Source organism: Cucumis melo, chromosome 5 (genome assembly GCF_025177605.1).
Source record: "Cucumis melo cultivar AY chromosome 5, USDA_Cmelo_AY_1.0, whole genome shotgun sequence".
Taxonomy (NCBI): Eukaryota; Viridiplantae; Streptophyta; class Magnoliopsida; order Cucurbitales; family Cucurbitaceae; genus Cucumis; species Cucumis melo.
The window spans coordinates 21,425,041-21,452,137 of NC_066861.1; the positions used below are offsets into that span (position 1 = coordinate 21,425,041).

General features: G+C 33.7%; 2 protein-coding genes and 1 long non-coding RNA gene across 7 annotated transcripts in view; 1 reads left to right on the forward strand and 2 right to left on the reverse strand.

The window, feature by feature from the left end:
- Positions 1–261: 261 nt before the first annotated feature.
- LOC127149296 (uncharacterized) lies at positions 262–1,710 on the reverse strand. Its single transcript, XR_007820737.1, has 2 exons — positions 1,145–1,710; positions 262–992 (listed from the first exon to the last, which is right to left on the reverse strand). It is a non-coding gene; the product is annotated as an uncharacterized LOC127149296 (long non-coding RNA).
- Positions 1,711–7,451: 5,741 nt separating this feature from the next.
- Positions 7,452–8,366, forward strand: LOC127149567 (uncharacterized). Its single transcript, XM_051085352.1, has one exon. It carries the CDS (start codon positions 7,452–7,454, stop codon positions 8,364–8,366), a length of 915 nt encoding a protein of 304 aa, XP_050941309.1.
- A 3,905-nt stretch (positions 8,367–12,271) lies between these two features.
- The window catches only part of LOC103492373 (calcium-transporting ATPase 10, plasma membrane-type), a 39,016-nt gene continuing 24,190 nt past the window's right edge, over positions 12,272–27,097 (reverse strand). For all 5 annotated transcript variants that reach the window (XM_008452720.3, XM_008452712.3, XM_017046365.2 and 2 more), the window contains 32 exons: positions 26,697–26,813; positions 26,574–26,613; positions 26,080–26,192; positions 25,857–25,988; positions 24,711–24,800; positions 24,508–24,577; positions 23,246–23,316; positions 22,695–22,778; positions 22,533–22,610; positions 22,348–22,419; positions 20,907–20,990; positions 20,741–20,823; positions 20,539–20,647; positions 20,334–20,389; positions 19,981–20,023; positions 19,787–19,870; positions 19,340–19,477; positions 19,068–19,133; positions 18,881–18,979; positions 17,833–17,940; positions 17,440–17,610; positions 16,922–16,981; positions 16,170–16,334; positions 15,917–16,033; positions 15,649–15,747; positions 14,853–14,990; positions 14,667–14,767; positions 13,910–13,955; positions 13,679–13,810; positions 13,098–13,205; positions 12,917–13,008; positions 12,272–12,821 (listed from right to left, as the gene is read on the reverse strand). In XM_008452720.3, coding sequence (XP_008450942.1) covers positions 12,719–12,821; positions 12,917–13,008; positions 13,098–13,205; positions 13,679–13,810; positions 13,910–13,955; positions 14,667–14,767; positions 14,853–14,990; positions 15,649–15,747; positions 15,917–16,033; positions 16,170–16,334; positions 16,922–16,981; positions 17,440–17,610; positions 17,833–17,940; positions 18,881–18,979; positions 19,068–19,133; positions 19,340–19,477; positions 19,787–19,870; positions 19,981–20,023; positions 20,334–20,389; positions 20,539–20,647; positions 20,741–20,823; positions 20,907–20,990; positions 22,348–22,419; positions 22,533–22,610; positions 22,695–22,778; positions 23,246–23,316; positions 24,508–24,577; positions 24,711–24,800; positions 25,857–25,988; positions 26,080–26,192; positions 26,574–26,613; positions 26,697–26,813 — 3,069 coding nt within the window. In that variant the 3' untranslated portion in view covers positions 12,272–12,718. The remainder of the gene's footprint in view (positions 12,822–12,916; positions 13,009–13,097; positions 13,206–13,678; positions 13,811–13,909; positions 13,956–14,666; positions 14,768–14,852; positions 14,991–15,648; positions 15,748–15,916; positions 16,034–16,169; positions 16,335–16,921; positions 16,982–17,439; positions 17,611–17,832; positions 17,941–18,880; positions 18,980–19,067; positions 19,134–19,339; positions 19,478–19,786; positions 19,871–19,980; positions 20,024–20,333; positions 20,390–20,538; positions 20,648–20,740; positions 20,824–20,906; positions 20,991–22,347; positions 22,420–22,532; positions 22,611–22,694; positions 22,779–23,245; positions 23,317–24,507; positions 24,578–24,710; positions 24,801–25,856; positions 25,989–26,079; positions 26,193–26,573; positions 26,614–26,696; positions 26,814–27,097) is intronic.

A 27,097-nucleotide genomic window follows, 5' to 3' on the forward strand; every position in this document is an offset into this window, starting at 1 on the left:
TTATCTACAAACTCTTTGTATAGGATATGATTCCATGATTCACATGTCTCAACATAAATTTTTTAAATTACATCTTTTGTAACCATTACAAAGGGAGTCATATTCATATCGTCCTTGGGATATCAGGATATGACGCTCAACTTTATCCATCTACTATAGAATACTCTTTAGGTTATTACTTAAACACAGTCTACTGTATGTCAATCACATACTATTCAAGTTCCATGCAAATAGTCTTAAACTTACCTTTTATTGATATAGTTATGCAAATTGAAAAAATAATACGAGATAGCATATTATTTTATTAATCATGATGAATGAATTGTTTATTTACTTTCAGACCAATGGCATAAATTAAAATCCAATAATGTACACCTATTTGACGCAAATTGTAGAGTTCATAAATCTATTCAATACTTAAAGTTTAGAGACCAAATAGACACTACAAGAAAAGGGAGATCTCCCAACGCGCAAAAGCATCGGGAGATATACACAAAATTGTCGAGAAAGGATCTCTCGATACATAAACGCGTGTCGGGACAAAAGTCGGGCGAAATGAGTCAGAAAAGGATCTCTCGATGCACAAAACGAAGCGTCGGGGTGCATCGGGAGATTTCTAGACATATCTCGACGTTGTATACAACGTTGAAATATGTCTAGGATCTTTCGACGCTTCGTTTTGTGGAAAACCCTCTATTTTTAAAAAAAAATATCTTCCATTATTTAAATGGAAGGTAGTACAGATTGGGTAACCATCCATTTTCTTATCCGAACCATCTCCATTGTCATCATCTTCTTCAACTTTCTCCTCTTTTGTAGCTTTCGTGTGCAAATGAGCATGAACATACGAGGATTCAGGCAAAAATCAAACCATGCAGACACACTAGCAGTAAGTAAACAACAAAATAAATAAATAAATAAAATCATACTTTACCTTCTAAACTCACCATTGTTGCCAAAAACATGAAGAGCGATTACAACCCCATTCCAAACTTTTGAATATAACAAAACAGAAATCAAGAAGAAATATTGGGAGAGTTAGAATAAAAAAAAAAAAGAAGAAGAAAAGAAACTCACTGGTAGAAAAGGGAATTAAGAACAAATTCAAAATGGTTTGTATTTAGGATTTTAAACTTTGAATTACCTCCAACTAAGAGGTCATGACAGAGCGACAGCGGAGGGAGGGATTGGCGACAGCGGACAGAGCGACCACTGACGACGGCGATGATGCACACTAACAGCGACAACGGTGCCGACCCTAATGTTGGAGAAACAACCCTGACGTTGGAGGAGCAACCCTAATGCACTCCATTTCTACCCATCCTTTTCCCCTTCTTCACATATCTATGAAGGGGAGAGTTTTTTAAAGACTAACTCTCGACGCTTTACTTAAAAGTGACGGGATATATCCAAGAATTCCCGGCTCTTTACTTAAAGCGTCAGGATATATCCAAGAATTCCCAACGCTTTACTTAAAGCGTTGAGATATATCCTAGAACTCCCAATGCACAAAGCATTGCATCGAGAGTTCTTGGATATATCCCGACACTTTAAGTAAAGCGTCGGAAATTCTTGTCTCTCCCGACACCTCAATTTATGCATCAAGAGAGGTCCTAACTCTAAACATCATATCTTCCGAGGATGTAAAACGGTATCGGAAGATCCAAAAATTCTTGTAATGAGATTATAAAGTAACTACCTATGATTTAATTATTTTTACATTTAAAGATTAAGCTTACCAGGTCCTCCCATATTTGAGAGTGCCCTAAAGAAAATCTCAAACTTGATATGCTGAATATTCATCACTTGTGGTGGAGATTGTCTCAAACCACTCACATGATTTGATTGCCCATTGTACTAATGTCAGCAATCTCAACCCTTTGATGACTTTGATTGGAGCTTCAAACCACTTCACTCTCATACCACTTAATATGCCCACGCATTGTCTGAGAGTTGTCCTATATGACATTTAAGATTGAGTCAATTGAATTGTTTCCACGTTTGAACCTATATATCTTTTTCGAGATTTTGACAAAGATATAAGATGAAAAGGTTTAAATGTTTTGATATCTTAAATTGGAGATAAACCAATTGAACTATATATAAATTTAACTAAAAGGTACTTGACCTTCTAACTTTTCTTTCTATTTAAATTATAAGATTATCCACCATAAACTTTTTTAAACTTTTGCATCATTTGGTTTTTCAACTTTAGAAAAATATAACTTAAGCGCACATCTTTTAATGGGTTGTTGAAACTTAGATATTTTAGGGTGGTTCGATCCACTGCTAAATAACTTCTTCAAGCTTGATGCAGAGTCTCAACACCTCCTTAGTCTTTAAAGATTTATTAGATCCAAAAATTAAGATTTTAATATTTAAGAAAAATAGAATATATATTAAAGAAATGATCCCCACAAAAAATAAACCACAAAGGAAATGGAAGACAACTAACTACTTCTCCTAACTTGTATATTATCATTTTGTATTAAAACTTTATTTATAGCAAATATGTTGGGCCCCCATCATTAAATAGATCTATAAGTCTGTCCATTATAAGTCACATTGTAATTACAAGGATTTTGTTGATCATCATCATGATTTCTTGATTCATACACCAACCCACGAAAGCCAATGCTTTGACCTAAAAGACACCACTTCCTATGAATCACAATTCTATGCGTGAGTAGAAAAAACTTAGATAGAAGTCTGTGGACAGTGTCTCTGTCAATATTTTTAGCATTAAGTTGACATTTTTGCTAACAAAAAATGTTAGACAAAAATGCAATTTTGGCTGTGCAACATATGGCGACCAAAACAACCTCTTTCTACCAAACTTTATATATCAATTTTATTTCCTCTAGTTTAATGATTATGGAACCAGATTATTTCACATCTCACAACAGCAAAGATAATGACACACAAAAAGAATACCTTAGAATTTTGTAATAAAACCTTCAACCTCTTGATTACTATATGACCAACATATATTTATAAAACCATCAAACTTTCCCAACGTTTTGATCATCATCTATTAAAATCCGTGTTTAAGAATAATTTTTAATTTAAATTACTTAAAAGTCTATTTGAATTGATTTAAGTAAAATGTGATTTTTAAGAAACTCAATTTTATTTTAACTTTTTTTTTTTTTTGTAAAATATACTTCAAAAACTATCTTGAGTGGTGGTCAAACACTTAAATTTGTTTTTTCAAAATAACTTAATTTTTGAATTAAACATAAAAAGATGTATTCCAATTAAACATAGGATTTTCATAAGTAACAAAACTATCAAACTATTTATGGTGCATGTAACAAAATCCATGAAGTTAACTATTTTTTAAATATTTCAGATTTGTCATTGCATCTTTCTTCTCCTCTTCGTTGCGATTTCTTTCCTCGTCTTCATTTTTTTTTCCTCTGTAATTTTTTTCCATGTCTTTCTTCTTTTTTTTTTCTTTTTTTACGTCGTTTAAATTTGGATAACTAAATCCAAATCTAAACGATCGTGTACAAAAAATAGCAAAATCTAAAAGATCGTATATAAATAATCTTGAAAAAAAATCATTTAAATTGGAGTAAACGATCGTTTAAAAAAAGTAAACAATCATGTAAAAAAATTAATCATCATGTAGACAAATCTAAACGATCGTATACCAAATTTTGAAAAAAAAATCGTTTAGATTTATGTCCAAATTTAAATGTAACCAAATTAAATGATTGTGTAACAAAATTAAACGATGGAATTGAAAAAGAATTGTAGTCAAATCTAAACGATCGTGTATCAAATATATTACGCGTGCGTTGTTAACGGCGTGGTTGACAGGACATTTTTTGTATTTTCCACGATAGACCTGTGGCTTTTTTCGTTTTTAGAATTATTCTATACAGTATAAATATTTTACCGTTTTGTTATATTTTTGAAAAAACATGTTCAACATATCCTAAATATCATTTTGAAATAGACCTTTATTTACTCAAATTTCATTTCCACAAAATCTCCATGTCATAATATATATTTTTAAAAATGAATTAAATATCACTATCTCAAAAATAGGAAGAGTAGAAGCAAGTTCGAGAATAATTTTCGAAAATATAAAAAAGTAATTCCACCCTCTTCAATAATAAAAGAAATATTATTATCAATATGTAAAAAGAAATTAAATAAATCTATGGCTCCCAAACATTGTCATAAATATCAGTTGAATTTATTTCCTTTAGTCAAATTGAAAATGAGATGTAAAGTTGTAAAAGAATATATCATAATAAGAGCCCAAAGAATTGAATAAAAACCAGATCTTTAAAATCCACTAATGCCACCAGTTTTCACTTTCATTCTTTTTAACCATCCCACCAATATGTAGTAATGTCTTTGAGAGTTGTTCATGATATGCCCCCACCCCATATAGAAGACGTTTTGGGGAAGAGTTACTTATAATCATCTAGATATTATAATAATCTGCACTCTATAAGAGACTATATAATTTGCATTTTAAATTCAGACTGTTATAGTCTGTGTGTCATAATTTATATTTGGGGTGCAAACAGAGGCTATTATAACTTGAGTTTTTCTTTACTTTTTTTTTCCTTACATATATACTGTACATGAAATACACATTTTCTTAAATTGATAATCTTTTTAACTATGATATTCATTTAATAAATTTAGCCTCAAATTTGATTTTTCACTACTCTTATTTTTCCATGGATATATATGATACATCAAATAAAAGACTTTTTTCAAATGATTTTATTTAATCTTGTTAATTAGGATGTTCATTTCATAAATTTAGCTTCAATATTGTTTTTTCACAACTTTTTTTTTCATGCATATATATGGTACATTAGATAAAAAAATTCTTCAAATAATTTTATTTATTCTTCCTAACTATGATGATTATTTCATAAATTTAGCTTCAATCTTGTTTTTTCACAACCTTTTTTTTTTTTTTTTTTTTGCATGCATATATAATGTAGAACACATAATTTCAATTTTATATTATTAAATCTTCTTAATTAGGATCCTCATTCGATTAATTTTGGATTAATCTCCACAAAATCATTTCCTCATTGCTTTAGGTTATTGTGTTCGATATTAGTTTAAGAATACATATGATTTGTCTACGTAGTTACCTAATTAAGTAAGAAAGCAAGATAAAAGATATTTGTAATCTCGAGGCTAATCCTGGTGATGACTAGCCGAGATCAAAGGCAGAAAAGCTTAATAAGATGGATCCTGGGGCACATCTTAGAGCTTTCTCAGCCGAGTTGAAGGATAAAGTGATTTTTGAGATGGAACTCGTGCCAAGCGAGACTCAGAAAAGAGAAAAGTCTCAGTTGGACTCAGTCCAAGATTGCTCGAGATCCCTCAATACTTCTTTTTTTCTTCCAATCTCAGTCGCACTAGTTGTTAGCCCCCCTTCCAACCCAAGTTCAAACCTTACTTATGAAATTTATTTTTAGATTTTTCTTTTTCTCCAAAATTGCACTACCTATTCATCTTCATTCATTTTATTATTTTTTTATTTTCATAAAACTTCAACTTAATTTTTTTTTCTTGTTAGTCTTTTAATTTTTTCAACTTCTAACTTTTTAAAATTTTCAACTTTTTTTGCTTCTTCTCCAGCATCTTCTTCAACATCTTTTTCAACATCTTCTTCAACATCTTCTCATAGCTTGTGAGGTAAATTTTTATTTATTTATTTCTTTTTCTTTTATTCTTAAGTTTGTTGTTTTATTTATATCCATTCGTTTTAATATTTAAGACCATTCTTATTGTTTGTTTTAGCTTTAAAAATTCCTTCTTCAACTTCTTCTTGGTTAGCTTCTTGTTCAACTTTATCTTCTAATTTACAAGGTAAGCTTTGTATTTATTTTCTTCTCTTTTTAAGTTGGTTATTTTATTTTTATGCATTTGGTTTTAATATTTTAAGTCATTCTTATTTTTTATATTAGTCCATTTGTTTGATACCTATTTTATTAACTCTTGAAATAATTTATGAAACTTAAATAAACTTGTTGGGTTGTTTAAGTTAATATTGTTGTTATATGTCAATATCTTCTTGATTTATTCTCGTTACCATGTTATGTTATTGTAGATTCAATTGGAAATCTAAATGGAGAAATATTTTAAAAGAAAATTGATGGGACCATCATCTCCTTTGAAGAAAAGTAATAATAGTAATGAAAGGTCTATCATTGAAGTAAAATTAGAAGATTTACCAGCAGATCCTGGTCTAAGGATTAGAATTCTTGATTACAATTGTAATATTCGTGATGAAGTTCGTAGAGCATATCTACAAAAAGGACCTTGCCAACCTCGAAATCATACTTTTCCGTTGAAGAAATTCGGGTCACAGTCAAGAAGATTTAATCCAATTTGGTTTACTGAATATCCTAATTGGTTGGAATGTAGTATTTCAAAAGATGCTGCCTATTGTTTATGTTGTTATTTATTCAAACCAGAAGTTGGAGAACAATCAGGACGTGACCATTTTGTTGGTGAAGGATTTTCAAATTGGAAGAAAAAAGAGAAATTGCAAACTCATGTTGGAAGACCAAATAGTGCACATAACCAAGCTTGGGGCAAATGTGAAGCTCTTTTAAATCAAAAACAACAAATTGCAACATTTTTTAACAAGATATCTAATCAAGCAAGAATTGACTATCGAATTCGATAAGGTGCAACAATCGATTGTGCTCGATTTTTGTTACAACAAGGTTTTCCATTTTGTGGGCATGATGAAACTGAAGATTCAAAAAATCAAGGTAACTTTCTTGAACTCCTACAATGGTTATGCAACCATAATAAAGATATTGAAGCCGTTTCTTTGAAAAATGCTCCTGAAAACTTGAAATTGACTGCACCAGACATCCAAAAAGATATTGTGAATTGTATTGCAGTAGAAATTGTCAATTCAATCATACAAGATATTGGTGATAAGTTGTTTTAAATTTTGATTGATGAGTCGAAGGATATATCTTCAAAGGAGCAAATGTCAATTGTGTTGAGATTTGTAGACAAAATGTGTGTGATTGAGCGATTTGTCGGTATTGTACATGTTACTGATACAAGTTCTTTATCACTTAAAGAAGCTATTGATGGATTCTTTTCTATATAGGATTAAGCATGACAAGTTTGCATGGACAAGGTTATGATGGAGCAAGCAATATGCAAGGAGAATTTAATGGATTGAAAACATTAATTTTGAGAGAAAATGAATGTGCATTTTACATTCATTGTTTCTCTCATCAACTTCAATTAGCTTTGGTAGCTATTGCAAAAAATCATGTAGAGATCGTTGGTCTTTTTCTTTTAGTTGTAAATGTGGTGAATGTTATCGGTGCATCAGCAAAACGTCGAGACATGTTAAGAGAGAAACATAGTGCCAACACTTTTGAAACTCTGAATAATGGTGAGCTGTCAAGTGGAAGAGATTAAATCAGGAAACAATGATTAAACGACCAGGAAATACACGGTGGGGATCACACTACATCACTTTGGTGAGATGTATTTCAATGTTCTCATCAATTTGTGAGGTACTTGGGATAATCATAGACGATGGATCAAATTCTGAACAAAAATATGAAGCAAAGGTTCTAATGAATTCAATCCAATCATTTGACTTCGTTTTTCATGTGCATCTTATGAAAACTATCTTGAGAATCACAAATGATTTATCTCAAGTACTACGGAGAAAAGATCAGGATATTGTGAATGCAATGAATTTGGTCAAGATTTGTAAAGTAAGATTACAGTCAGTGAGAGAGTCAGGATGGCAATCATTGTTGGATGAAGTTTCAAGTTTTTGTAATAAGCATGGGACTCTAATGCTTAAAATGGATGATGCATTTTTAATTCGAGGGAGGCAAAGACGAAATTCTCAAGAAGTCACAAATATATATCATTATCGTGTTGAGATTTTTTATGCAATTATTGACATGCAACTTCAAGAGTTAAATAATCGTTTCACTGAGAAAAGCACCGAGTTGCTTCTTTGTGTGGCATGTCTCAATCCAAGCAACTCATTTACTGCTTTTGACAGACAAAAGCTTATTTGCATTGCACAATTTTATCCTAGAGATTTTTCAACTACGAAGCTTCTTATTCTTGAAGATCAGCTTCAAAATTATATCATTGATGTGTGTTCAGATAATATGTTTATTGGGTTAACAGGTATTGGTGATCTTTCTCAAAAAATGGTGATAACAGCTAAAGATAAAGTTTACCCATTAGTCTATCGGTTACTTACCTTAGCATTGATCTTACCAGTTACAACGCCTACCGTGGAGAGGACATTTTCTGCTATGAGCATTATAAAGACTCAGTTGCGTAATCGAATGGAAGACCAATGGATGAATGATTGACTTGTAGCATATATTGAGAGAGATTTATTTGATAAGATAGATAATGAAACTATTATGTATCGATTTCAAAATATGAAATCTCGTAGGGGACAATTGTGATGTACGAAAGTCAGTAAATTTATTAATTTTTAGAACCACTCACTTATAAAGCCCCCCGTCAATAAATTTTCTGGATCCGCCACTACTTGAGACCTAGTTCAACGAGATTTTCAAACAAAAAAAGGAAGTATAGAGGGATCTCGGGCAATCTCTAGCCAAATCCCTCGAGATTGAAGGCAGAGAAGGAAAGTTCTTAGGGCTACCTCGGGCTGTGTGATCGAACTAGAAATAGAGAGATGAAAAAAAGAGAAAGAATGCGAGAAAGGGGGAGAAGTGAGAAAGATCACACGAAGTGTTTCGGAGAAGGAAAAGGATTACGTTGAAAACCACAAAGGATTGAGAGAGGGAATGAGAACAATTAGGGGAAGGAGTGATAGGGGGAAGAAGTTGGGGGAAATACTAGGATTTCCATAATCTGAGCTCAAACAAAGAGTGAGTTATTTTAGCTAATTCTACTTCTTGCAAATCTAGAACGCAAACACCCTCGTAATGTGTAAATGTAACGACCCAACTCCTTATACTAAGTCAAGCCATTATTAATTTAAAAAATAAATAAAATTTGTAAAATTTAGATAAAAAATAAAACAAAACCTCAAAATTTTCATTTAAAAGCATAAACAAATGTGATTAGAGATAAGTATAAAAAAAAAAATCCTAACTCGGGCCTTATTTAATTTTTAAAAAATAAAATAACAAATAAAGAATAAAATAAAATGCAAACATTAAAATCTAAACTATGACATAAAGCGGAAGAAAAAGATCCTTATGGCTCGCCACGGTTACTTCTGGTCGCTCGCCAGCTTGCCTTTGCTCTTACATCTGCCTCTGCCTGAAAAATAGAATTGGAAAGAGTGAGTATAAAATACTCAGTAAGGGACCCACTACTAGTCCTGCTAGGTGCCTGTTAACTTCCTATTAGGGTCCTAAAAATTGGTACCCAAGAACTGGCACATTCCCAAACACGTGCAACATGTGATCCCGGAGGAACATAACTGGTCTTCGGTGATCCCAAAGAAACACCTAGGACAAACTGGTCTATAGTGTATCCGGAGGAAACACTAAGACAATCGGGCTGCGAGCGATCCCGTCGAATCACTCGAATCATGTCTATGTCAATGCCAGACTGGCGGTCCCGTCGAACTGTGCAGTCCTAAAAAGGTAGTGATCCCGAAGGACACCCATGCAGGTGCGACTCTAATAGGATAAGCTAACATACACCCTAACCATAAGAGGCGCGTAACAAATCATCATCACATCATCAAGTCATACCATATCATCATTAATTGCCATGCCGTTATGCAATCTAGTCATCAATATGCATAACTAAAAATACATGCGATCTCTTAATTCTACTCGCAGATCTAGTAGTAGAATCTCTTACCTGAAGATTAGCTTAATCAAAATCTAACAGTAAAATCATGTCTTCCAAGCAGCGATGTCCTAAATAGTTAGAAAAACCAAATTTAATAATTTAACCCTCAAAGAATTAAGGGTCCAAAAATCCATTTGAAGTAACTTACACAAGATCAAGGCCGAACTCGGTTTAGACTTAGTTGGACAAACTCCCAACTCGGCTTCCAGTTAACTATAGTCAATTTAATCCAACAATTAACTTAGTTAGGATCAAAATAAACCTTAGCTGGGTAGACTAAAACCAAATCAAGCATACCAAGGCTTACCAAGAAAAATGGGTCAAAAATAGGGTTAAAAGAAGTTTGGCAGCCCAACTGGCTTGGCTGGAGGGGGAAAACCAACTGACGGCTCGGCTGAAGGAAGGGACTGGCTGGTCGACTCGGCTAAGAACTCACGTGTGGCTCGACTCGGGTAGACTCCAGGCGCGGCTCACAAAACAACGCGCGTGCGGCTCGACTCGGTGCTTGCGAGCGACTGGAGGTGCAACTCGCACACGCAGCTCGGACGGCTGTTGTCGAGTTGACTCGGGTTATGCCTGTTGACGATTCGTTGATGGAGAAGACCAACGACGAAGACAGCGACGATGTTGCTGCTACAAGGCAGACGACTCGACGCACCGCGAAAGGCTGAAGACGGAGGCGACGGCCGACGGAGCGTTGTCGTGCGTGACGTGCTCCATGTGACGGCTGACGCTTGCGCACGGTTCGGCTACAGCGGCTGTGCGACTTCAAACGACGAAGGCAACACGCCTGATGAAGCCGATCGGCTCGGACTGACGGCGGCGGCGGTTTGCAAGAGGAGGTGGCGGCAGCGGGATTAGGGTTAGGGTTTTCTCCTTTTCTTTCCTTTTTTTTCCGGTGAAGGAGATGGAACAACTTCCTATGTCATATTTAAACAAAATAATAACATTAATTATTATTTTCCTTTTCCTTTTCCTCTTTCCACAAACTCAATCAAATAAAACAAATCTTCTCTCCTCATTTAAAACACACCAAATCTCTCTTTTTATCTTTTTTTTTTCTTTTCCCAAATAAATCACATAATCTCTCTCCTCAACCAACCAATCATCTTTACCTTATCAAACTATATTTTCATAAATCATTACATTATTCTCACAATACAATTGTTAAGTCCTTAAGTCCAAAAATACCCCCCAACATACATAACCAAAACAAACATAAATTCCAACTTAACAAAAATTTTATATTTTCAATTATCCAATAGAATCAAATCTCCATAAGATAAAATCTTCAACATTTAAATAACACCCAAAATCTCAAAATTATACTTAAGATAATAAAATTAAATTCCTAAATTTTGGGGTATCACAGTAGAAGTGTTTTTTTTTTTTCTAAATTAGACTCCCTCAAACACATGGATTTAAGTTACTCCAAATTTCCTTTCTATTTTCCTTTTTATCAGAATGGTAGGTTTGATCATTAAATTTGATTTAAATCTCACATTCTTTATGACGTATCAAATTCATTCTTGAAGACTTAAAAAATGTTAAACAATTCTATGTACCGTTAATTTTATATTTGATTAAATCTTTAAACTTACGATGAGCTTTTGTTGAAGCTGGTAGAGTGAATTATTATAGCCAACTCCATATTTGGATATCTAATTATAATGTTTAGTATTTTTAACTATTATAAACTACAATATTCCTATTTCAAATTTTTAAATACTCTCTCGTGATCAATGTTTACTATGCTACAGTGTTCATTATTTTTTACCTAGACTAAAATAGTATAACCTCAAATATAGACTATCATAATCCACAACCGTAATGACCATCAGGCTCTAATAACCAATTCAACGATCCAAACACCTTCTAATAGTAATCCAAACATCGTCTAGAGATGTAGACAACCTAAACAATGGAAATATACACACACTTGTGACAATTTAGTTGAAATGGCTCACAAATATAATAAGCATAGGGCTCTAATAACCAATTCAACAATCCATTCCAATCCAGAGACTACAATTTAACAATGGAAATATGCCCAGACATTTGTCGTTGAGACCCTCCATTAGGACCGTATAATGGCATCAGTCTCTATCATACATCAAAAGAATTGGTGAGGCTGGAACGGCAAATCTCCCTCTTTCTAGTTTTATGAATATGGTTCTTTAAGTGTTTGAATATATATCAAGGAATTTTTTTTAGATTAATTAATTAAATAGAAATCAAGATTAAGGCTAGATTGAAACTTGAAAAACGTGAAACAGTCCCAATACAGGAAGACAAAATGACACATTTTATAAAAATGAAAAGTAATAATACCATCATTACATTAACCTACCAGTTTCAATTTAATTCTTTTCTTCTTTTTTCCCCACAGCATAAAGAAGGAAGTTGAAAATTAAAACGATGATGAAGCATGAGATGACAAATAAAAGAATCGAATCAGATTTACGACGCCTTGTGTATAATTATTAGTACTTTTGTTGAAAGTACACTTCACAACATCAACATAATCCTCAAGCCAAAAGCAATCAAACACCAAACCACAAAGTTATTTAACATATCAAATTTGAACTTGTAAAAATACCATGATAGTTCAGAATATATATATATATGTATATATATAGTCAACATAAAACTGTTCCTTTTGCCACCATTCTCGTATTGGGTTAGCAAGTTAGTCGGGCCAACGGACTTATCCAAAGAACCTCCGGGCGAGGTGATCCCTCAGAACGATTGCTCTTTAGAAGCACAAAAAAAACAATTTCCACAATATTCTATCTCAGCATCCAGGTAAGTGCTTCTCCGGGTCCTAAAAACTTCCATCCTACAATCTGAAAAAGAAAAAAAGGACCGAGTCCAGGGACATTTACGGTTGCGCGGGTTGTCGTTTACGGAACATTCTAATAATCAACACATGGAACGGAGTTTCAGGGACAGGTATGAATTTCCCAAGGAAAGCTAGAGGCCAACTGTGACAAAAGAGAAAGGAACGGTTTATAGCCAGAGAGTCGAAATAAAAGGGGTTTGAAATAACATTTGGTTGTTTCAAGCTATATAGGCATACCTGATGAGGCCAATGATTATGGAAATAATCCAATATTTCCAATTTAGCCTAACCGTGGATGTGAATTTCCCAAGAAACTCGATGATTATCACCTAACAATAAGAAGAAAGTGTTAAAATATGAACTTCAAGAATTTGCTAATATTAAAAATATAATAGCAAAGCCAAATGACAGGTCTCACCTGGAGGATAACAGTAATTGCGATGATACCAATAAAGAGGTAATTCTTCGTGACTCCTTTGAATATATTCTTCTCATCAGGTTTTCGGGCGTTGAACTCGTTGAAAATCTGAAGTTCAAAAAGAAAATATAAGGCTTTCTAAATAAGATCAAAACTATAGAAGCGGATTAAGTTTTGAATACAAGAGAAGCCCCAAACTATCTTGATTGGTCCCAACATGCATACGAAAAATAAGGAGGCAACAGGCGACTATTGAGAATCCCACCTGAGACCTTACACTCCTTTATAAGATAGATGATTTGCTCATTTTATTGTTAATTGGTTTTGCAATGGAACTACATATTATCAAATATGGGTATTATAAATCTCAAACATGTATCCAGTCCAATAAAAAGAAATTAGTGAACCCAGAAAAGACACCGTATTGAGAGGGCTTGTTGAGAATCCCATAATGGAAAAGATAGGCCTCACCCTCTTTGTAAGATATGCCAATACCATCTAACAGCAACTAATATCTTCAACGCAAAATCAACAAATAAAATTCTGCCTAAAGTGTTACGTTACTTGAGCAGATGGCTTACTTGGCAGAGTACAAATGCATTGAAAATCAACGTATTCTGCAGTTTGATAGCTTCGAACTTAGAGTGATTCAAATGAAGCAAACTCCGACCACGGAAGTTGAGGACAAGCAGCACAGTGACTTGATAAAATGCCTGAAGATACACAATGAAATGAGGAATTTCGTCGAAGTCTTGGAGCCTCCAAAAATGGAAATTTTTAATAAAAGAACAGAAATTAAGACAATAAATTACCTGTATCAGCAGGTTCCTCCACATGATATTTGTAATAAGAGGTTCTCTGCAACACATACAACAGATTAGTAAACGGCTGTTCTTAACTTATTTAATTGCATGCAAACACAGCTCCATAAAATATGTCACCAGTTCATACAATTGTTTAAAAAATTTAAAAACATGAGAAAATATAGGAAGCCAGTTGGAAACTGGAGAATTTCTTCGGTGAAGTGAGATACATGATAACATAAAAGCTCCAAAATTGTTATGTGCTACCGAAAAAGGACATGCATACATGTTACACGATACAAGATATTCCTTCCAGCTGAAGTACAAAAGGAAATGAAAAAGTCCCTCTAAGAAATATATGTGAGTCAATGTTGATATGGGAACTGATGTATGATTAGGTAAACTCAAAAGAAACTTGGTTAATTCCTCTTTTATTCCTTCTTGTATTTTAATTTCTAGTTTCTTTCCTATATTTTTGTAACTCATGTATCCTCAACAACTTTACCTAATGAAGACTTTGATTTGATTTTGAAGAACTCTGTGAGGTTACACCAAGAACATTATGCCATCATGACCAAAAGTTGCAAGTTCAAATAGCAAGAGAAGACTAACATCATAGACTTCGTTTCAGAATCCCTATTTTATTTGAATTAGCATATATTGTCCTGCCATTAACTATATAACTGGTGGTTTCTCATAAAAAAATGACATATTAACCTTATCGATTATCTAACAAATATCTGTACAAATTTAAATGCAAGTATACCTTCTACCAACTGGCGGCCTGTCCATGAGGTGATTGGTTGGTGGTTCAGTAGCCAAAGCTAATGCTCCGAGTGTGTCCATGATAAGATTAACCCACAAAAGCTGTCAAAGAGTGGACAGATGTCAATCATCAATATGTCATACTCAAAGGCAGCCAACGCCCAACAGAGCAAGAAATTGCACAAACCTGCACAGCATTTAGTGGGACACCACCAGAGGATATTGCTGCCACGACATTGATAATGAGTGCTGCAACATTGACAGTAAGCTGAAACTGAATGAATTTTTGAATGTTTGCATATACTGATCGGCCCCACCTTACAACCTGCATCCAGCCAACATTGAATAAAAAGGCATCATACAACCATTATCGTAAAAATTTATATAGAATAGTACTACAATTCTCTCTTCCTCAACATTAAATTTCTTATTCATTATTAAATATAAAAAACGAGGCATTTGTTCAGCTGAAATTTCATTTTGGATGACTTTCAAGATAGGAAAATACGATAGACACACTGCACACGAAGTTTGATGCACTCTGGATAGTTGTTACAAGGATCAAAACATAGTGCACAAAATTGGATAGCTGTCACAATATTCACTGAGAGAGAACATAGTATACAAAATTTGGAACTTTCATGAATTAACTTAAGCCTTTGACAATGTGTTAAAGCAATCATAAGAAATATAACCAAACTTCTAAAATCAACTACTACAAGTCACACTTCAGTCTGTAGAAAAAATGTATAAATGATATTCACATTGTCAAGATACCAATGCAATAAAATTGATTCAAGACCAACGTAGTAGAGTATAATGTACAGTCAAAAAATTGATTCAGAATTCAACTTGGAGTAAAACAACCATGGACCATGTCTCAAAGGCTATGTAAGTTATATCAATGAGACATCAGTGCTGGAATTATTCTAATAAAATTAAAGAAATAAATTTAAAAAAAAAAACAATTTTAACTTTCTGACCTTCACAACAGAAGCGAAGTTGTCATCTAAAATAATAATATCTGAGCTTTCTTTGGCAACTTCTGTTCCTTGAATACCCATAGCAAGACCAATATCTGCCTACACTCCACAAGAGTACTAGCATTTAGAATAATGAACAAAATGGAAAATCGCAAGCTAGAAACTATAAATATCAGGCATAAAATTCCAAGATCAAATTGTTTTGTCATCTCTCAATATGACTCTTACATAATAAGATAGGAAAATAAAGACTAGATAGTAGCAGAACCTCATGCAATGCAGGAGCATCATTTGTACCGTCTCCAGTAACAGCAACTACATGACCTCTCTTTCTCAGCGCTTGCACAAGGAGAAGCTTATCATTGGGAGAGGATCGTCCCATCACCTTAGAAGAATCAGAAAAGTTTAAGTCAATCTCAATTATTAGTCTTTATACAAGCAAGCGCATTCTACAAATTGCTTTGTATTGTAGTTTTCCGTGTGTGTTAAGAGGAGGGGTCAATATTATCCAAAGCACGTACTGATATTTTCTCAGCAACTTCTTCTCTTTGGGCATCAGATAGGGCACGGAATACTTTTCCTTCAATAAGATTTGGTTCAGTAGCATCCGAATCTGAACCAAGTATTCCACATTCCAATGCAATAGCTCTAGCAGTTTGGACATTATCACCAGTCACCATTCGTACCTATGCATGAAAAATGATTTAGTGAGTACAAAAATCCACATCCAACTGAAAAAACTCTTGTGCTACCTGTATAGGGAGTTAATTTACGTACATATACAAATTACCCTAGACTAATAAAGAAACAACAAGGACATTTAAAGCATACAAATATACAGGACATGTATGATAAAAGATTTGGGTGCACCTACTGATTGTCTCTCTCCCCCATTTCTAGGTTTCTCTATTACTCTCAATGTATAGTTTCTAGGTTTCTCTCAATGTATAGCTCTCTTGTACTTTGAGTTTATCAATAATATTGAAGGTTGTCTCCTCTTTTTTTTTTTTTTTTAATTTTGGTCTCCTTTTCAAAGAAAAATGTACAGGAAATGTATGATAAAAGATATTAAGAAAGAAATAGGTGGGATAACTAACAACCAACAAGAATAAGCAATAATCAGCATAGTATAAGTTACATCTTGCAAAGGCATATATGCAGAAAGTAAATAAATAATAAAAATAGTATGGAGGAGAGAAAAATTTAACATTAATGTTCTGCAACATATTAATTACTATATAATGAAAGAAATATAGTTATCAAAAAAGAGTACCTTAACACCAGCATTTTGGCAAAGTCGTACTGCATCTTTTACTCCTGGTCGACAGGGGTCCTAAAATCCAGAGCACGAGTAAGAAAATAAAAAATAAATACAAGCACAAAGAAGTAAAATGTACACCCAAGACTAAAAAGAGACTACTGAGCATGTCAAGCTTAAAGCAGTACAAGCCCAATTAAGACAATTAGAAGTTCAGGGAAAACCCAAACAATCTTGCACATTCTTGTTTAGGTTATGTGTTTCATTCAAGGCAAGATTAACCAAGCAACAAAAGTAAGTTGATCTTCTGATAACTGAATAGCCACGAATCAAAACAGATAATTGGAGATAAAATAAGGAAAACTATCAAGACTTTTTATATAATAGAAGAGAAAAAAGGAAAGCTACAACCTTCAACCATCAGGAAATTTTGCCAGAAATTAACATCATATATAAGAAAATCTTATAAACTAAATAAATGATTTTATCTTATAATTGAAAATGAAGTATCAAGTTGAAGAACGAAGAACTACCTTTAAACCAACTATAGCCAACAAAACAAGGTCGTCTTCTGGTAGAGCCCACTTACTCAATTGTTCTTCGCCATCAGGAACATTCTCAGGATCAACAGGTCTATATGCAATTGCAACACAACGTAGGCTACGTGAAGCCATATCCTCAATAGCCCTTTTAAAATACTTCATCTGCAAAATGTAACAAATAGTAAAGCGTAAATTGCTAAGAAAAACCAGGAAGATCAGTACAAATAAGAGTATCAAAATCATTTAAACAAGGTAGCAAACCACGAACTATTCAATATTTCCATAAAGAAAAAGAAATTAAATTCACATGAAAAGCCTTGAAATAACACTTCTGAGTCATCGTTTCACAAGACATCCATTCCAAAAAGAAAAAAGATGTCAGACCTTATCTTCATCTAATTGAACGGATTGATCATGTTCATCCATATACCGTGTACACGATGCCAAGACTATCTCAGCAGCACCTTTCCAGTGTACATGGACTTGATTATCCTGTCAAACCATAGAGTGTATTCATGTATCATTAGTCAAAATATTAACATTTCATCAAGAACCAAAAGGCAATAGTGAAACAACAAATCAAAAAAATCACCCACAAGTTGTTTGGCAAACTGACATGCTTTAGTATAGGTCACACCATAGTACATTCATGTACCAATTTGTAATTTTTCTTTTTGGGAAAAAAAAAAAGATTAATACTTGACAAAGAATTTGGATGAACTAAACATTTCAAGAAGATTTGCCCACCTTTCTTTCCATCATATAATTTTACTTATAAGTCCCACTTTACTGTACATAAAATGGGAGAACTAAACATTTAATTTAGAGATTCAAATAGACCAGAATGCACCAAAGATTTAGATGAAATAAAGGATTCTCATTGTGCCACACCAACCGCTAATTTTCTTTGTAAGAACTCAGAAAAACATGAACAATCAAAGTAAGATATAAACGCGTCACAAATTTCTTCAAATAAGAACAAGAAAAGGAAACCCTCAAATAAATTTTTTTTTAGAAATTGCGACTGGATATAGATATTTTCTCTCCTCATTAAAATCAAGAAATTTTCAATAACGGAAAGAAGGAAATTGGCAACAAAAGCATGGGGGAAACAACATTTTTGACCTAGTGTAATATGAGCTGAAGAAGACACTACAATTGACTAAACTGCCAGAGATGACAACAAAATTGTTTTGATATGGATCACAAAGAGTGCAGAAAATCGTCCACATTATCAAGTAGCAAAAAATGGTTTATGGACCAATGAAGGAATTGTGTTCTTGTATCTCTAAAGAAGCATATAGACTTTGAGGTTACAACCCGCTACAGATATTTCTTAATGTTTTATTCAAAGAAACAATTCCATAGAAAACAGAAACAAACAGAAATTTTAAAGAAGATACATTTCTGATGACACAGCATAGATGATTACCTGTTGAACTGCAACACCACCACGTTTTTTATCTGAGCTGAAGGGGAAAACATGAAGAATTGTGCGTTCTGCTCTGAGTGCTTCAAAGTTCATTCCCAGCTGTAGCCACATGATTTAGTGAATACTGTTTACTAAATATCAATTCGGTAGGAAAGAAAGGATGAACATGAACTCAATAGAAAAGTACCTTGATACCCCAATTAAGAATAGCCTTCTCTGTAGGAGATCCTGTCACCTCCACCTCTCCACCACTCTGAATATTACAAGACACGCTAGGGTTTCAAACAGGTAACAAGACAAACTATACATATTTGATGACGATAAAACTGGGTTGTAAATGTGAATCTACTTTGTATAATATTTAACACAAAAAAGTCATGGCTTAGGGAGTTTTAATCTATCAGGAAATATCTGATTAATTTATGAGTACAAAATAATCACTGATTCTTTTAAGCATACCTCAGGCACATACACACTGCCATTTGAGTTTAGAGCAATGCCTTCAACAAGTAAAGAGTGTATCATGGGAGACAACTCTGACTTCTTTTCTGGTGGATCAATCTTCTTCCCACCAGCATAAGCCTCAACAATGGTCATCTACAAAATTGACCAACAATGTTAACAGACCTGAAAGGCCAACCAGGGTAATCACAGCAAAAGAAAGACCACTCCCATCCTAAAATACTCATGAAGTACTTCTCTGTTTCATACTTATCCAGATGCCAAGGAGTTCCAGATGGGACAAACTTTTAGAAGGAGGGGAGAGAGAGAGAGAGAGAGGGAATTTTAAAATTACAGTGATTTAACATCTTATAAAAGAGAATTTTGAAGATCAAATTTGCGAGACAATGAGCAAGTTGCCACCAGAATGAAGTATAAACTTAAAGAACAATTTGTGAAACTAACCTGATTTACAGTTAAGGTTCCAGTCTTATCACTACAAATAGTTGTAGCAGACCCCATCGTCTCGCATGCTGATAGTCTTCGCACCTGACATTAAGCCACATCAAAGTATGTAAACATACAAATAACTAATCTGCACTATCTATATATCACAAAGTTCACCCAAGTATGCCCATGGCATAAACCACTGAACCTACCAATGCCTTGTCTGCCATCATCTTTCTCATTGAGTAAGCAAGACTGCAAGAGCAGTCAAAATAGTGTCAGACAAAATGTCAAAAAGATAAATGAACATAAAGCCCGAGTGCATTCCATAATAACGAAAAAATTAACATATAAATTACAACACTAAGTTCAGTTATATTGCATTGGACTAGTTTACAAACAAATTAGAAATAGGAAGCCTAACAGTACAGGCAGGACAACCACGAATAAAAAACCAACTAAAAAAAACACCCAAGATCAGAAAAATTAAGTATGGGCTATAAAAGTTTAAAAAAAAATTGTGAGGCATAGAGAGAATATGATTTTCAAAACGAAGTACACTTACGTTAAGGTAACAGCGAGTGGAAGCCCTTCCGGCACAGCAACCACAACAATGGTGACCTACGTGACAAACATCGAAAGCAAAATGTATTATAGAAGCCATAATAAATACACATCCGAGCGGATTTGCACATCATTCATCCATCAAGGTGTGTAATCATATCATTGCCATCCATCAGTCAAACCTCCAAACAATTTAATGTACATACCGCAATAGTGACAATTTTGATGGCCCCATCAACAGCACGACCAACTTTTGTCTGGCCTGCAATAAACTGACGGCTTCCATCTGGATTTTTGGAGTGACCAGTGAAATATCTGGCTCAAATTTGTTTTACAAAAAATTTAAGTTAAACAAGTGTCTCCTATCAATAGATGAGAACAGACATATATAGCCAGACTTTCATTTACCTTGCGAGGAGCACAACCAGGACAGCAAAAGCTACAGTGAGTCCAACAATACCAATTAAAGTTGCCACACCATTTAAACGCACCTATTAAAATTCATTAACTGTAAAATAGGAACAAGAGAAGATATACCATCAATACCGAAAAAAAAGAGAGAAGGGGTTCAGACCTGCAAAGGAGTTTCCTCGCCATTGTCTTCTGAAATACTTGCCATAAGTAAACCCCATTCAGTATTAACTCCAACACTCGTAACCTGAAATAATATAGTGTAGAGAAGTTTCATGATTTGGGGCCTTGGGCTTTAAGAAATTACTGTTATTTTCTACGGCGTTTCATCTATATTATTTTAGCTAAGCTACTGTCAGTTAATTACTATTTGCCAAGTTACAGTTGGAAATCCTTGCCATGTTAACTATGAACAAAGAATGTATCATATTATACCCAATTCAAACACAATTAAAACACATATTTCCATTAACATTATCTGCACCAAGATTAAGATCAAAGCCTTTGACAAGCGTAAAGCTCAAAAATGTTATCATGCGGAGCATCAATCTTTTTAATAGAAACAACCACTTTCATCAAGAAGAAAATAAAAACATAAAAACATTTAATGCAAGCACGGGAATATCAAGTGAAGCATCAGTTCATAAAGGAGATGGGACCTCCTTCACATTCCAAGAGCTCTGATAAGATAATGTAACCCAAATACATGGAACATTCCCATAGCACTAACACCACAAAAAAAATAATGAATAAAATAAAATAAAAAAATCAATGCAAGTTTTAAAACAGCCTTTTAAAAGTCATTCTAGTTCCTAAGAATCACAAACACCAACATGTGACATCTAACACGTGTCAATTTTTTTAAAAAAACATTAATCAATTCAAATGACAACACAATTCATTTAATAGATGCGAGACAACTTCATCCCACAACCTAATGGCTATTTGGCTTTTGCCCCCTTTTTATGGAATACATTCATTTGCTACTTATATGTAAAAAAACAAATTTATAAAACAAACTCAAAATAAAATCAAATGCAAATGATTCTTTACTTTAAAGGGTGGAAAGGGGAAAAAAATCATGTCTGGAACAGGAAATTTTCGCATTACTAAAAACAATGCTTCAAGTATGTGTATAACATAAGAGAGAAGTTTAAATCACACAAACTCTCTTTTACCCATCCAACTCTAAAGAAAATTGATATAGTTCATGGCATAAACTTTTTTTTCCAACCAAAGTCCAACATACCAACATCCTTCTAAGTGTGCAATTTCAAATCACAGATTCTCACTAAAGCCTAGAAGATGTTGTGATAAAGACAAAGAAATTAATATTTAACATCCAAGCTTAGTGAGCAAACTAATCATTTAAGTTCAAACCCTATGTTAACATCTTTCCCGAAAAGTAAACACTGAACATCTTGCTGTTCTATAGTTAACACGATTCAAATTCATAATTACCGAGTAGTGTTAAGACCAAAGGGCCTATAGACTTAAAATGAATTGACAAAACACCACACACACACAAACCTAGAAGTAGCACTGGACTAATTACTCCTGGAGGACTGGAAGGGGGGAAACCCCAAAAATAAATAAACATTTACCAGCATGGTGCCGTTACCATCAGCTACTTTGCATCCAGACATCAAGAACGGTTCCTTACCATGCTTTTGAACCTGCAAAAGAAGCAACCTTTATTCAGATAAAAAAAAAAAGAAAGAAAAGGAAAAAGAACTTGAGAGCTTTTTATTTAATTTAATAAGCCAGACGTATATATACAAATACTAACAATCTTGCTCTCTCCAGTCATGCTTGATTCGTCAATAGCAAGTGAGTGTCCAGAAATTAAGATGCCATCAGCAGGGACCTAACCAAGATCTATCAGCATGACAGTTCATCATCGAAATGTGAGTGTCATAAAATACAAAAAGAAAAGAATAGAAATGCAGACCTGATCACCAATATTGAGTGGTATAACATCACCAACAACAATGTCATAAATTGAGACCTCAATTCGACGGCCACCTCTAACAACCTATTTATTCCAATACTAATTAATAATTTAATAGTAAAAATCTAACAATAGTGGTATTAGGAGTAGAATTGATAGTCATAAAACAGCAAAAAGGAGTACTTTTAGAAATGAGAGAATGTCAAATAATAAATAAAATCATGTGACAAATAATCAAAAAAAGTTACTAATTATTAAAAACATAAAAAGCACAAGAGGTCTCAAATCCTGAGTAACCATTGTTAGGCAACTCAGGTTTTAGATTATGTTTTAAGTTTTCATCACTGAGTTTGGTGAATATATTTTAGTGGAGCTATACTTTCAATAAATATAAAACTTAATATTCATGCAATGACAACCAAAATAGATCACATGAAAGAACCTAAATAGGTGTTGGAAGAAATAAAATGAAGCCCCCAAGCAAGAACCAGAGTCGCTGGAAATTACTAGAAAGAATCCAGAGCTAACAAAATAGTTTACAATAAATGTACCTCCACTTGTATGTTCCTCTTCTCCTTATTCAAGTTCTGGAATTGAAGCGATTGTCGATAGTCACTAATGGCTGGAGAAGAAAGGAAAAAATAGAAAAGATAAAATAATTGTTAGTGAAAAGCTTTTGAAATAATTTTAGAGGAGAAGAGTGAATAAAATATTAAACCACAAATAGAAAAGTTGCAAAGAATTCGCAGATAAATTCTTAGCCTATCTGTCCTATAGAAAAAATGCATTAGCCCCTGCCGCCTATCATCAATAATAAAACTATGGTTAGTTGTTTCCATTGTATCCATTGCTTCTTAATAGATCGGACTAATACTCACTTTTTGTCAGTGTGAAAATTAAAATTAAGAAAAACAAACGTGACAACCAATGTCCATTCACTTGGTTTCAGCTTTGGTTACTTAAACATCAATAGCAAAAAACTGACTTTATCGGTTAGGATCAATTTTTTATCAAATAAACCAAAATAAAACCGAACACCGTTGGTAGATTAAGCTAGTTGTTGACAACATTTGAATTTCAACTCTCACTCTCTCTCTAGGCAATTTAGATTTTCATTCCCTCTCAATGCAATTTCAACTTTTTCTCTTCTCGTTCTATATCTCAAATCTGTCTTGGACAACTTTTGAATTTCAACTCTGTCTCAAGGCTATTTCATTGAAAACATCTTGAATCTTCTGCATCAACATACCTCAACGCACTTGCTGGACATGTCAATATGATGGACAACAAGTAGAAGTACAATCTTGTCAGAGATTTGAATTCTCTGGCTCTTCCTTTTGTTGAATTTAAAGGCACGAGAATGAACATCTCAACAAATCAATTGCTTCCATTCCTCCATTCCAAAATATGAGAAAGAGAGAGAGAGAATCTTTTTCTAGAGGAGCAACAGGAGAGGGTTCGTTCTGGGACTCTTTTTGCATTATACAGATGCTAGGTAACGTCTAATTTCAGATTAAGTTGATTAACACCTCAAAACAACCAAACCAAAACAACTAAGTGTTCTTTTGGGTTAGCACGTCCGCCATATATTGCTTTCATCCTTAAGATCAACTTTCTTTCTCCAAATGAAAAGCCAATTCAGTTTTGGTTCAACTCTAAAATGAGCTAAACTACCTCGTGAACTGAATACCCCTCTCACTCAAATAACCAATAACCAAATAACTAAAACAACGTAACTGAACAAGAAAGAAAACGGACTGCCATACGCATGACATACAAGGCAAATGAAATTTAAGAAAGCAACGTATAGCACCTGTTACAACGATGACAAGGATAACTGCGAAAGCAATGCTTCCACCATCATACCAGCCTTCCTTGATTCCCTGTACAGAAATCCAAAAAACTCTAATGTTAAATACAAAATACCTTTTCAACAATATACCATACACCAAGACCAATGAGGTTACAAAGACTCCTACTAAAACACGAAAAAAGAAAAGAAAAAGAAAATCTCACCTCAGTCTTTATGCCTAGCACCAACGAAGCAACAGCAGCTATCATCAATATGATTAATGTAAGATCTTGCCAAGCTTCCCAGAGAAACCTCTAGAAGAGAACAAAAAAGGTAGACATACATTAAGAAGTTTTTGCCTCTAGAAGCATAACAAAAAATATATGCTTGTGCAACTAACAGAGAAACAAAAAGCAAAACTAACGGCTGGCAAGGAATCCATAGTACAATTAATAAATCATGTTCTGTGAGATTCAACAAAGTGGCTAAGCTTCAGTACATTAAGGTCAAAACCAAGGGGAATTTACTAAGAAAGCACAGTCAACCATATAGCGAGAAATACTTCCACCTACCCGATTCCTGCATTTTATCATCTACGTTTTAGAGTGTTTTTAAAAAGCCAAGCTCTGAAAACCAAAATAAGTAGGCCCTACAATCGATTTGTGAAAATTAAACTTATTTATTATCCACTTTCTACCAATATTTTTAAAAACCAATTCAAATTTTGAAAACTAAGAAAAAGTAATTTTAAAATACTTTCTTTTTGCTTTTAGAATTTAACAAAGAAATGAAATTTTTCTAGGTGAAACGACAGTAAGAAAATTGGGAGGAAAAAGGTTCATACTAAACAAGCCTTAGATCTTTAAGCCTTCAACATATTTGGTTTCAGGGGTGTGCATCGTGGTTTGGGATACTTGGGTGAAAGGAACAAGAGAGTTTTTAGAGGTTTTGAGAAAGACCGTTCAAAGATTTGGTCTTTAGTGAGATCATGTTTCTCTTTGGGCTTCAGTTTCAAAGTTTTATTTTGTAATTATTCCATTGGCAACATTTTTCTATGTTGGAAGCCTTTCTTGTAGTTGGCTTGTTTTTATGGTGAACTTGTTTTTTGTATGCCCTTATATTCTTCATTCTTATACAAAAGTGTAATTTCTCTATACAATAAATTCTTATCAATACTTAGCTAAGACTAAAAACCTGTTTCTTTCATGAATTTTAATTAGATAAGCATATAAATAATAAGAAAGCTCTAAATGTAACTTATCACAGAACCCTCCTTCTAAGGAACTAGGACAGTCGAAGGTAGGGAAAGATAATAATAGATAAACCTAACTGGTTCCACACTTCAATATAGTTACTAGTGTGAGAATTACCCAAAAACTCCTTCCCGGTTTCTGGGGATATGTGTTTGAACCATACTTGTTTCTCCGATTTAATAAATCAGAATCATCACCAACTATCCCCTTCTCTAAATTCGATTGCAACATATCTGCTATCCCTTTAACCTGATGACAAATTCATTAAATAGAAGTTAGAACATTTATATGATGGGAATTATCAAAAGGATGATGAAGTTTTTTAAACATAAAAACCAACCCCTCCATACTGCTCCAGAGCTTCAACATTACGATCCTTTACCAACACAGCCAGTTGCTCTGGACCAACAGTAAAATCACCATTTGAAGCTTCTGCTGTTGTAGGCCCTGGTCCTAAAGACGCCTCATTCAATCAGAGAGAAAAAGAGAACCATTTATAACAGCATAACATAAATGCCATAAAAACAAGTGGACCTATAGACCATGGACAAATACAAAAACTGCAGTTGAGAAGATAGACCATCAATATCAATAGACAATTCAATAAAGCTCAATAGTCTTCTAAGACTTGAACACATGGCTAAAAAAAGACGTGTTTTTTAGGCATACTAAATACTTAAGTATATACATAATAAAGAGAAATCATGGTAGAAGTGCGAATAAAAAACTTATAATGAATACGAGGAATTTGGTAAAGAAAGAATCTTATAGAGGAACTTGAGAGTTTATTAGATTTATTACATAGAGATGAAATTAAATGAAAAAATATCAAACCTGTTAGACGATCCCCAGCCTCTTTAAAGAGATATGCAGCCTAGCCCCCGGAAAAAGAAATGGAGATTAAACACAAGTTAAAACTAAAAGGATTGAAAGAATACTGGTTCAGTGAATATTTACTCGTATGGCTTGAGCATGTGCTCTAATCTTTCTCAAAGCTTCTTTCTTCTCTTCTTCCTTTTTTAAGTCTAAAGTATACCGAAATCGTCGAGAAGCATTTAACACTAGGGCAGCTTGCTATAAAAGAGGCACAGTAAAACAATATAAACTGTTAGATTCTCATTTAACAGTACCACAGCTTAGACACACACAGTAAAACAAATCAAACAGTTAAACTTTGAGAAATAAACTATGTCAGTGTTAAGCGTTGAGACTCAAATCGTGAATACAAGATAACAGTAAGAATGTCAATCAAACAGTTCTGGGCTCAAAGTGCAGATAACCTTATGGGATGTAAGTGTAAAGAAAATTGAGGCCATTATTAAATGAGGCAGACAAGACAAGAGTAGATATTAAAAAGT

Excerpts from the sequence above, each read along its gene's own strand:
- LOC127149567 (XM_051085352.1), top strand. The coding sequence starts at position 7,452 with ATGATTAAACGACCAGGAAATACACGGTGGGGATCACACTACATCACT.